Here is an 11,866-nt window from a genome sequence, read left to right on the forward strand (position 1 = left end):
ATCTCACTCTCCAGTTTCACCTGGTTTATCTGCGCTCAAATGTGGGACTGCCTGCTCAGCCAGCCACCTGGTATACAGTGCCTCACTTCACAGTCGCCACCTCACTGGGTCTGCCCCTTGTCAACTGGCACCTGGAGTCTGCCAGCCACCACCTGCACGCCCAGGGTCTGCCTGCTGCCATTTTGCATGCCTAGGGTGCCTTGCGTGCCCAGTGCCACAACCTTCCTCTGCCTGGCCATCCAACTCTACCCAGCCTACCAGTCTGGATGAATGTGTCTATTTTAACTCCTTGGTTGTCAGACTTCCATACAGTTCAATTTTCTGTCAGTTCTGGTTGTTACTTTATTTCTAAATTGCTGTTGTCCTTATTTTGGTTGTGTCAGGAGGCACAGTGTGTCTACCTACACCTCCATCTTGGCCGTAAGTCTCTTGTTAAAATTTTTATAACTATGTTCATAAAGGATATGGGTTTGTGATTTTTGTTTTTTGGTAAAATCTTTGTATAAGAGTTATGTGGTCTCATAAAATGAGTTGGAAGTTGCTCTTTCCTTTCTACAGAACTCTGTGTAATACTGCTTTAATTTCTTAAATATTTAATATAATTCACCAGTGAAACTGTCAGAGCCTGGCATTTTCTTTGTGGAAATATTTCCACAAAGGACTATGTGGGAATAAAATTAATTCAATTACTTTAACAAATATAAAGGTTTTCTATGTGTTCTTTTTATCTTGTGTCAGTTCTAGCAAGTTGTATTTTTCAACTTCATTGAATTTTTCAATTTAAATCTGTCAAAGTCACTAGCAGAAAGTTATTCATGATATTCTCTTATTATTCTTTTAATGGCTATAGGATTTGAACTGAAAACCTCTCTTCCATTCCTGACAGTAATTTATGTTGTCTTTTCCTCTTGATTAGTCATGCTCACTGTTTAACAACTTTGCTGATCTTTTCAAGAAATTAACTTTGGCTTTATTAATTTTCTTTACTTCTTTTTTTATTTTATTGATTTCAGCTTTTATATTTATTATTTTTTCTTCTACTAAGAATAGTTCTTCTCTTTGAAATGGGAGAGAAATATGAGAGACATGAAAAAGAGGTGTAACAAAGTTTCTTTGTTAGTGTAGGCTTAAAAGATTTTAATTTGGTTCTTAGGACTCAGGCTTTTCCTCTACAAGTCATGGAGAAATCCACAAAAACAATGAAAGGTTATGCCTTTAGCCTAACCTGCTTGGCTATTACCTGAAGTAATGACTTCCCCATGCCTGCTAAGCCTCACTCATCAAGGTAGTGTCTTCTTGTCCTTTCCCTCACAACCCTTCCTGGCTCCTTTCCTTCATCCAATAATGTAATCACATCTAGATTAGAAATGAAGAGTCCTGCTTAACAGATAAGTATGACATGAAATTATGAGCCCAAAAGTCCTTAGATTCAGATTTGGTTAAGTTTATAATTAACTCTAGACCAAAATGGTATTTTATCAAGTCTAAGAGCAAAGAAATGAAAAATGTTGAAGAATACATTAAGATAACCTCAGAACCACAAGAATACACACCAGATCATTAAGAACAGGCCTAACATGATTTAAACTCACACAAGCTGTTGAGTGGCAGTCTTGTGTAATGGTTTAGTAACAAAATCTGGATTCAGACTGCCTGGGTTCACATACTACTTTTGTTGCTGTGTTACCTTCGTGCCTAAGTTTTATCATCAGAAATGAAGATAAAAATAGTATATTCCTCATAGAGTTGGGAGAATTAATTAATGATATACAATGCTTAGACTAGTTACATATGTACATATACATATAATATATGTGTACTAGGTATTAACTTTTATTAATACAATTTTGATAAGAGAATAATAAGAGGATTCCTATGACATTCTCATATCCTTTTTAGAATACTCATTCAATGTTACAAGGAAAAGTCCTTAGATTTTTAACTTTCAACTACAAAGTAGGTAGAATTAAGTGTCTGTTATAAGAAACACAATGCATATAAATATTTAACTGAGCATTAAATGAACTTTGTGGATCCATCTCATATTATAAAAGTTCAATAGGCTCTGATTTTTAGAGCGATTCAGAACCCCTTTCTCTAGGAATTCTCCATACAGGTGGATTAGAAATGACTGTTAGCCCTGATTGCGTGGCTCAGTGGACTGAGCATCAGCCTGTGAATCGAAAGATCTCTGGTTTTGATTCCCTGTCTGGGCACATACCTGGGTTGCCAGCTGGGGGCATGCAAGAGGTAGCCAGTTGACATTTTTCTTGCACATCAATGTTTCTACCTCTCTTTCCCCCTCCCTTTCCACTCTCTAAAAATAATTAAAATCTTTTTAAAAAATAAGTGTTAAGCATCTATATTAATTTTGAGCTCAAATATAATGTGAAATCTGGTTTCTAGCAATCCAGAATTAAAATATATCCCCTTGGATATTAAAGAAACAAGTAGAGTACAAAACCTGAAAAAATCTGAAGGACCTAGCATGATGGGAGTGATAAAATATTAAATGGAGGGACCTATTTCCAACCTAATAAAGCTTGCACCATTCCTTTGGAATAGAGAGACAGAATTTATATAGTTTCTCAAAGCACAGTCTGGAAATTGACAGTAGAGAATGCCAGTATAATTTGGAATAAATAAACTTACCTAGTGAAATAAAGTTGCTATAATTCTCCCACATTACATTCCTATATAAGTCCCTCTGAGCTGCGTCCAGAAATTCCCATTCTTCCTGTGAGAAGTCTATGGCTACATCCCCAAATGTCACTGAATCCTTAAAAAAAACACACACACACAAAAAACCCTCATGTATTATTTGTGAAAATAAATAAAATCTTTTTTTAAATGGAAAGGTATGATATCAAGGATTTCACTGCAGAGAACTAGCCACAAGCAGCAAATATGGCAGGGGTGAAATTTTATGACATGCATAGGAGATAGAAAATTAGTAGCCCTCAAGCAGAGTACTACATCTCTTGAATAATCCTGTGGCTATTGATAAGATTAAATTTTAACCACATATACCTGGAAATGAATAAAATAACCCTCAAAAGTCCCAACAAAATGAAACAGTGCACACAGCCTTCTGTAAGCTATATCTCTACCACAAATTCTAAAGAAATATGAGGCCTTCTACCTTCTTTTTCTATGAATAATCATGAAGAATATTGATAACAATTTCTCCTGAATATATTAGAAAATCTCAGCCCTGGCTGGCGTAGCTCAGTGGATTGAGCGCAGGCTGCGAACCAGGCATCACAGGTTCGATTCCCAGTCAGGGCACATGCCTAGGTTGCAGGCCATGGCCCCCAGCAACCGCACATTGATGTTTGTTTCTCTCTCTCTCTTTCTCCTTCCCTTCCCTCTCTAAAAATAAATAAATAAAATCTTAAAAAAAATCTCTAAGAACACAGACTCGAGTTCATCATAAGTCAAACTATATATAATCACTTTCCCTGTTATGACCAATTTTTTAGTAAACTTTAAAAATTTGGTACATGGTAGTCTACATTTTAAATATATGAAATTCAATCTTTTTTCTGTTTAGATGTTTTAATTCAACACAATTTCAAAAGTCTTCCTCAAGTATCATAGTCTATATTATCTAATATTTATTTATGCAACTAGGTAACTTTTTATTCCTTACCATCCATTGCTGCTAACTGACCACCTTTCCTCATTACTGAGTTACAGGATACTGAATTGTGAAGATATCACTCTGGACCAGTGGTTTTCTATGAGGAGTGATTTTACTACCCAGAAGATACCTGGCCATGTCTGGAGAAAATTTTGATTCACAAACTAGGGGAGGAGGTGTAAGTGTTACAGGCATCTAATTGGTAGAGGACAGGGATAACTTTAGATATCCTATAATGCAGAGGACACTTCCCTAGAATAAAAGATTCTCTCGCTCAGAATATGAATAGTTCCAAGGTTGAGAAACTCTGCTCTAGACCAGCACATTCCATAAAACTACTCAATGATCCTTGAGCTTTCTATTTGCAGTACTGTTCTGATCACTCCTATTCATCCACTGGAAAAGAGGGGAATCCTTTGCCCCAGATAGCATGAGTTGGCTGAATACCTGACATCAGAGAGATGGGATTGCCAGTAGTGTCTTAGTCACAGACTCACAGCCCAGGGGAGGAGGACACCAAATGTCATGTAGGACCACACAGGGGTTATATTCAGGAATAAAGTGACTAAACAAGGTCTATGAGAGGTAGTAAAAAGAGGGTGAGGTGTTCCTTGGTTACCGCAGAAAGATGTGATGAGTTGGTCTGAATAATTCTGCAGGCTGGCAGGGAAGTAAAACTCATACATTAAGGACTAGGAGGGATGCTGATGGGACTGATATGGGAACTAGCCAGGCAGGGAGTTTTTTCTGCTGGATGGCAGATATAGCTTGTGAGATCAGAACTCATGGTTAGGCCTTTGGAGACTTGATTAAGATATCAAGGCAGTACAATCATAAAAGCCTCATATACCATTAGATCTCAACACATGCAGAGACTGAGACCAGCCAATACAAACCTCATTTTATGTGCTGAGGAGACTGAGGTCTGTGGAGAAGTTTGGAGTTTTCCCTATAGGAGTCAAATAGGATCAAATTCTCTTTCATCAAAACACAGATCTTCAAGGAAAGTTCAAAACTGAGATCTCCTGCTTAATATCAATAATCCATTTTAACACTACATTATTGACTAGGTACCTATTTTCCCATCACTTTAAATAAAATAATTGGATTGCATTACACATCAATTTCAACCCCTCACCTACTTTCCTATATCCCCTCAGTATAGAATTATATATGATACATAAGGGTCAGTGCAGGGGTACTTTGGCTTTAGTATTTTCATTGTCTCTTTTTATGGAACTCATTTTTCTTAGCTGATTTTTTTTCTCCATAGTTTTCTTGACAATTCTTCCAAATTTTTAGGAACTCATTTTATACTAGGCAAAAACAAGAGCTACATGTGAAGTACACTATTAAAATGCATTTCTAACAAACATTATGGCAGAAATGATTCATATTATGATGCTCTGATATCTTCTTTATTAATCAGCAGCACCAGATATACACATCCCCTTTAATAATACTTGCATGCATTTCAAAACATCTGCAGATGGTTCTGATAGTTCATAAATTGTATTTGGAATAAAACGAGACTTGCTGCACATTGCTTTTTGTTTAAAAATGTTGCATTGACCTACACAATTTCATATATATAAAGTTTTAAAAATGGGCAAAATTAATTTATATTTTACATCAAGATAGAGGTTACATTTGGATTGGGTAGGTATGGAGTACCTAAAAGGGGGACATCTGAAGTGCTAGAAATAGTCTCTTTCTTGACCTGAAGGCTGGAGATATAAATGTACTCAATTTTTAAAAGTTCATTTAGCTATACACTTACAACTTGTGCATTTTTCTCTATGTACATTATCAATAAAAAGTTCAAAACTTTTTTAAAATGTCAAATTGTGTGTTGGGAATATAAATTTTTCCTACATAAAACTAGACTAAAAATCATTGTACTCAGAGAAATATACTTTCTCTGAAGTTTAAGTACTACAACCAACAGCTTGTTCAGTTGGAAAGTGTTAATAGGGGGAATATTCTGCACAAAATGTCTGAATTTTTATCAAGCTTTTGTACCCTCATAGTTCTTGACAGATTCTGCAGATAGGAGATGGCCTACATAAATGGGGGGGGAGGAGAAGAGTGCATGGAGAGGATACTGGGTTATTTGTCCCCAACACTCACAGGAAGGAAACTAGTGCAGGTTCTTGGATGAAGTTCTGTTACAAAGGAAATTTCAGAATAAGAAATTAGTGTGTATGCATGACCTAGTAATTGGCAATATCTAAATATCTAAAAAGAGAGAAAGAAGCGTCAACTTACATGGGCCATGGTTTCAAACTGGTCAGTCCTCAAGATTCCTGTTAGAGAACTGCAAAGTCCAGATAAGACAAATCTGGAAAAAGAGAAAGAAGACATGAAACCAGATGTGCCTCAGAGCCCCCCAAATTACTTATGTTAATATGAGCTTTTTTTTCCTGCCACTCCTGCTTTCAAACTATTCCATACCACTACACCCACACTGATTTCATATCCACACAAACTGGAGAAAAATTTAGAGAACATGAAGAAATCCAAACCCTGAAGAAACCCGATGAACAATACTGAACTTGGTGTAGAACAACAGAAATTTCTGCATGATTTCTGACTAGTTCCCCATCTGGCAATGTGGTCCCAACATGAGATTATTCAGATGTGTCCTGAGCAGTTCCTTCTCCCTCTAGCATAGCTTCTCCGGGCCACAAAAGGCCCATATTAATCAAAAAGAACCTCCTTTGAGTCCCAGGATTCTGCCTTAACTTACTAAATAAAGACTAAAAACCACACTGATTGAGCCCAGAAGCTCCCGCCACTGTAAAGCTGCGTTTGTCCAGCCAGGGCAACTCGCTACTCTGTTTCCCAGTCAGGACTTCTCATACCCTGACATCCTTTGTCATTATGACAACTGCAGTTAGTCAAAAACTAACAGACATTGAGAACTTTGATTTGATGAAGGCATTATACACACTACTCATTGATCCTCAGCACTGTTCTGCAATGTAGTTCTTCTCTCCATTCAACAGGAAACTGATGCTCAGGGCTCAAATAATTTCTTCAAATTCAGTTCTTAGATGCCAGAGTTTTGTTTTGTTTTGAATCCACATTTCTCTAACTAAAAAGCCATCTTTCAACTTTAATTTTTGCCTCTGAAGACTAGGATTTCCAATTTACTGAGAGAAACCTATGCAAGGGCAATTAACTATAAAACAGAAATAACCTTTCAAAAGATACTATTCACTACTAAGTAAGGTGATATGTATTAAAGCAACCAAAAGAGTCTTTTACAGCGACTGAATTGATAAAGATATTTGCAGAAGTATGCTAACAGATATGGTTTATGATGAATAAAAGTTGAAACAAATATAATTGGAGAAATGGTTAAACAACTGAAAATCATGCAAAAGATTTTCAAAAGTGATTATGTTGACACAGGTTTGATGAAATGGGTGAAGGTACTATATTAAAAAAAAACACATGTGGCATTAAACTATTCTGACAGAAAAAAAATCACACATATGCCTAAAAGGAGCAGTTAAAATATTTACAGTCACAGCCAGTGATACTCATCACCATATTAAATATAGTATGAGCTAAACTACACAAATACTCCAAACCAAACAAGACTTTCCCAGTTCAAGGTTTTCTTCCCATCTTCTGTTAAACTAAGAAAAGAGCTTAGCACTCTCTAAAAACAGCTATTTTTCCTGAGTGACTTTTTAACTTCAGCTTCCAATTCATGAACCAACTATATGATTTAGTTTGCTCATGTATGTTGGAATACTATCTAAAAAGAATGGCAAAAGACCTAGACTGATGTTTTTTTAAGTACTGATTGCAGTCTCATGGTTGTCTCCTTTCACATCTTCCTAACAAATGAGCTTATTTTGCTTCTGACCCAATCCTTTGGCCTAAGATACCTATGAAGCCCTACAATAGATGCTGAATCTTCTTGTCCTACTAGTCTACTAATTTGCCATAGAATATCACTATAATTAAAAATTTAAGGCATAAATCTTACTGTATAAAATCCATTTCCCTCCGCAGAAACTTTGTAACCTCAGCATAATCTGGACATAGCTCGACAGTGCTTGCTGACATCAGATTAATATATCTTCCATCATAATGATAACTAAAACAGGAAGAATTTTTAAGTATACATAATGATAAGACTTGATATACTGTTGCAATTACTAATATAGGCTTTGCTGTCAGAATTCCAGGATATAAATCTCAGCTCTGATAGTTATTAACTGTGTGATCTTTGATGTGTTACTTAATTTTTCAGCCTTAGTTTCTTCCTATGTAAAATGGTAATAATTACAGTTCTATATCAAAGGGTTGTTATGTGGATTAAATATACATATAAAGCACTTAAAAGTAGCAAATAAAAACTTAATAAAGGGAAGCTATATATGAAGAATCCTATATACTCTTCTTCCTATAACTATTAAAGACAATTCTCTTGTTTTTTTCCATAAAAAATGAGCTTCTTAGCCCTGCACTTACAATGCTAACTATTAAGTTTCAAAGCCTTGTGTTGATAGGCAATTCCTCCTGATTAACAAGAGTTTACAAAAGGTGGGGTATGTGAATGGATGAAGTAAATGTGCCAAAATCCACACAATTTTTGGATTTGGGTTTAGGTGAGAAGAAAAAATATGGAATTACAACATAATAGTAGTAACTAAATCTACTGAGCACTTATATGTCTCAAGCATTACCTGAGAACTTTACACATGTTCCTTCATTTATTCATAGCAATCCTATATAGTAGGCTCTATCATTATCCCCCTCTTACAGATGAAGGAACTGTGGCACCAAGAGATGAAATAAATTGCCCGAAGGTCACCCATTTCTAAGTGACAGGTTTAGGATTAGAACCCTGATAATTTAGTTCCATAGCCCAAACTGTTGAGACTAAACTAAACTGCTTCTCTTAAAACCACATAAATATGTAGCCTGAAACAAACTCGTGGTGTCAAAAACTTCAAACCTCTTCTCAAATTTCTACTAATGTCTTTGCTTCTCTTCTACTAATGACCCCTCCCTTGTTAACACAGACCTTCATTAAAAACCCTACCTGTCACTGATCACATCTTCTCCTGCTTTGACCTCAGGGCAGTGGGGAAGATCAAAAGCCACCTAGTATGAGTCCAACTAAACTAATCTCAACAAATCACAGCCTACACAGTAAAGCTCTGCAGTTAGCCTTGCTTGCAGACCATTCAAGGGTCTAGAAAGCAGCAGCTCACAGGAGAAATTAAATGACTGCCAAATGTTCATGTGAATACCTACTTGAGTAGGAGGGGCAAAGATTCAAGTCCATAGATGTTTCAGGTGTAAAGCCTTACCAGCTAAACACTACAATTTAAGGGATGGCTGTAAATGCAGTCCAACACAAAATCATAAATTTACTTACAACGTTATGAGATTTTGTGTGTGTGTGATTACATGTCACAATGTATTTAATGCATGGACCAAGACAATTCTTTTTCCAGTGTGGCCCAGAGATGTCAGAAGATTGGACACCCCTGGACTACATGGAACAATCCTATATAGGCAGACTTATTTACTCAAGACAGGGAGGAAATTCCACAGAAACTATTGGAATGTGATGGAGGGGAGAGAGAGAAGGAGACACTCTCTTATAAAGGACTGAGTACCAACTGAAGGATTCTGAGGAAGAGGGGAATATTTCTGGAATGTTTGCTATGTCTGAGGAGAGAGTAGCAGTAGGGATTAATTGGAAGTTGAATGCTATAATAAAACAAGAGTAGTTTAGCAATTGAGTATCTCCAGTAATAAAATAAAAATAGCAAACTGAAAAGAAAGCTGTAATCTCTCAGAGAGAAAGTCATTATGGCATTTTACAGTTGCTGCAAGACTTGAGTATGTGGTCGGCAGTTAGATAGACATGAGCAGAGCAAGGACGAGCCAGGTACAAAAGGTCACCACTGCAAAAGCCCCAGGTACCTAACAACAGGGAAACTGAGAAAACAAGGACCTTGCCCACAGGATAACCTCTCATCCCCCAGAATATCACTTGTCATTTGGTTTACACCCCTTTTCCTTTCATATCACCAGTCAGGTGTTTTGGACCCTTTCCTGACTTTTCCCTTCCTTGGCATTCAGTTTAGACTCCCTTAGAGGGGGAACCAAGAAGGGGGCTAGAAAATAGCCCTTAAGCATTAAGCCCCCAGGACAATGAGGCTCTGACCTGTATCAAATACACCTAGGCTTGAGGTGTGTTTCAGCTCCAGGACCACAAAAAGCAAAAAAAAAGAAAAAAACAGACAATCAACACTATGGCTGACATATTGACTGATGACCCCTGCCATGGCATGGACCAATCAGTAGAGACCATGACCTTGAAAGGACACAGAGAAATCTGGTAAATGTTCTATGAGGACCCTCCCCTAAGACCTCCATATGAATACCCTCAAGATAGAGGGCCCTTGGCTTACTCTATGGAGCACCCTTGAGCCTTTCCCTTTAACCCCCAGCCATGTTTTCCTTGACTCTTTCTCCTAAGCCCCAAGGGTCCCCCTTTTTTGCTTCTGTAACTTGTTTCCAGAGCCCATGTCTTCTACAGTTCACTACTCCTATCTTTGGGACTTTCTAAATAAACTTTCTCTTATAGTAGAGTCTTGGCTCTGAATTCTTTCTTAGCCAGAACTAGAGTACCAAGGTTGCTGAACCAAGATCAGGTCTAACACCACCAGTCTAACTAACACCTGGTGCCTTCTCCCTTCCAATGTTTCCCAATTTTGCAGCTGGCTTTATCTGTCTCTACTCCCCCAGCCTGATTAATGACAGGGCTGGTTTTTCTCTTTGGAGTCCAACCAGATTTTCCCTTTTCATAAAAGCAAATATTCCCATGTCTGGAAAAATAAAAATTACATTTCATGGAACAAAGGGAAAACCGAAACTCATCTCAAGATGAATATGTATCTACTGACTTATATCGATAGATTATATATGTTATATATATGATATATATTCTTTCTCTCTCTTTTACTAAAAATCAGCACGTTTGGGGAAGGAAGCGGGAATCTAGAGACAATGTGCCTTTCCTGGAGCTCAGCCCGGCGGGCTAGCAGCCTCGCTCCTACATTTGCTCCCAACATCCACCACACATTTAAGCCGATGGAAATCTGGGAGCCTGGGGTAAGGCCGACACTTCGTAGTATCATAAAGGCCAGAGAGCAAAGACCAGGGCTGGACTCCGACTCTGAGCTCAAGGCACTTACCTTGGGAGGAAGCCCTACTTAAGCTATGGTTCTGCGATCTGCGTTGATCTCAGGACTGCATCTTTTTGAAGGCGGCCTTCACTCTGGGGTTCATACATTTATCACAGAGCCATTCTGGGCCACTGGATCTGTGCGGTCCTTACGCGAAAGGGCAGAGGACGCATCAGGACTCCCAGGGCCCAGTTACCATCACAAACTCCATAATGACTGCAACACGGTTCACAAATGTGCGAAGGCCCGCCGCCCCCCACGCCGCCCCCCACGCCGCCCCCCACGCCGCCCCAGAGTTCTTTTCCTCCACGTCCACGACCAAATCAGCTCCGTGGGAGACACAAGCAGGGAAGCCCATAGACAACTACGTGCAAGAGGCCTGTGGGAAATGTAGTCTCTGGTAGGGAGAGCATGGTCTCCGCCCCCAAAGGGCTGCCGGGAGTAAGCAAAGGCGGGGCCTAGCGCGAGCACAAGCAGACGGACTGGTAGGGAGGGGCTTCAAGGCAGTCCGGGACAATATTCGGTACTGTCAGCAAACTCAGGATTGATTGTGTTAGTCTCTGAAGAAAGCCCTACCAAGGTTGAGAAAGTAGTCTTGGCTCCAGCAGGAAGCTAACACGTGATTTGTGTTAGGCACACAGACGTTACACCTTAATCCAAAATTAGCCCTAGATATATAACACAAAAATACAAAACTTCTAGAGAAAATCTGTGTGACTTGGGGTTTGTTTAGATACAATACCAAAAGAACGGTCTGTTTAAAAAAAATGCTAAACTTCACTAAAACTTAAAAATTTTCCCCGTGTAAAAAACACGGTTAAGAGAATGAAAAGAGAAACCATTGATTAGAAGAAAATATTTGCAAATACCTAGCTATATAATTTTAATCCAGAGTATATAAAGAACTCTTAAAACTCAACAATAAAAAAATAAGCCATTTGAAAAATGGGTTAAAGCTTTGAGCACACATCTTACCATAGAAGACATACAGATGACA

At 38.1% G+C, this 11,866-nt stretch overlaps 1 protein-coding gene across 1 annotated transcript in view; it reads right to left on the reverse strand.

Moving 5' to 3' along the window:
* The window catches only part of ZFP14 (ZFP14 zinc finger protein), a 48,705-nt gene extending 37,587 nt beyond the window's left edge, over positions 1–11,118 (reverse strand). Inside the window, exons 1-3 of the mRNA XM_045833809.1 lie at positions 10,879–11,118; positions 5,912–5,984; positions 2,653–2,779 (exon numbers count right to left, since the gene is read on the reverse strand). Coding sequence (XP_045689765.1) covers positions 2,653–2,779; positions 5,912–5,920 — 136 coding nt within the window. The 5' untranslated portion in view covers positions 5,921–5,984; positions 10,879–11,118. The remainder of the gene's footprint in view (positions 1–2,652; positions 2,780–5,911; positions 5,985–10,878) is intronic.
* Between the last annotated feature and the right edge of the window lie 748 nt (positions 11,119–11,866).

Source organism: Phyllostomus hastatus, unplaced genomic scaffold, assembly GCF_019186645.2.
Source record: "Phyllostomus hastatus isolate PE091 unplaced genomic scaffold, TTU_PhHast_1.1 phas_contig_194, whole genome shotgun sequence".
NCBI lineage: Eukaryota > Metazoa > Chordata > Mammalia > Chiroptera > Phyllostomidae > Phyllostomus > Phyllostomus hastatus.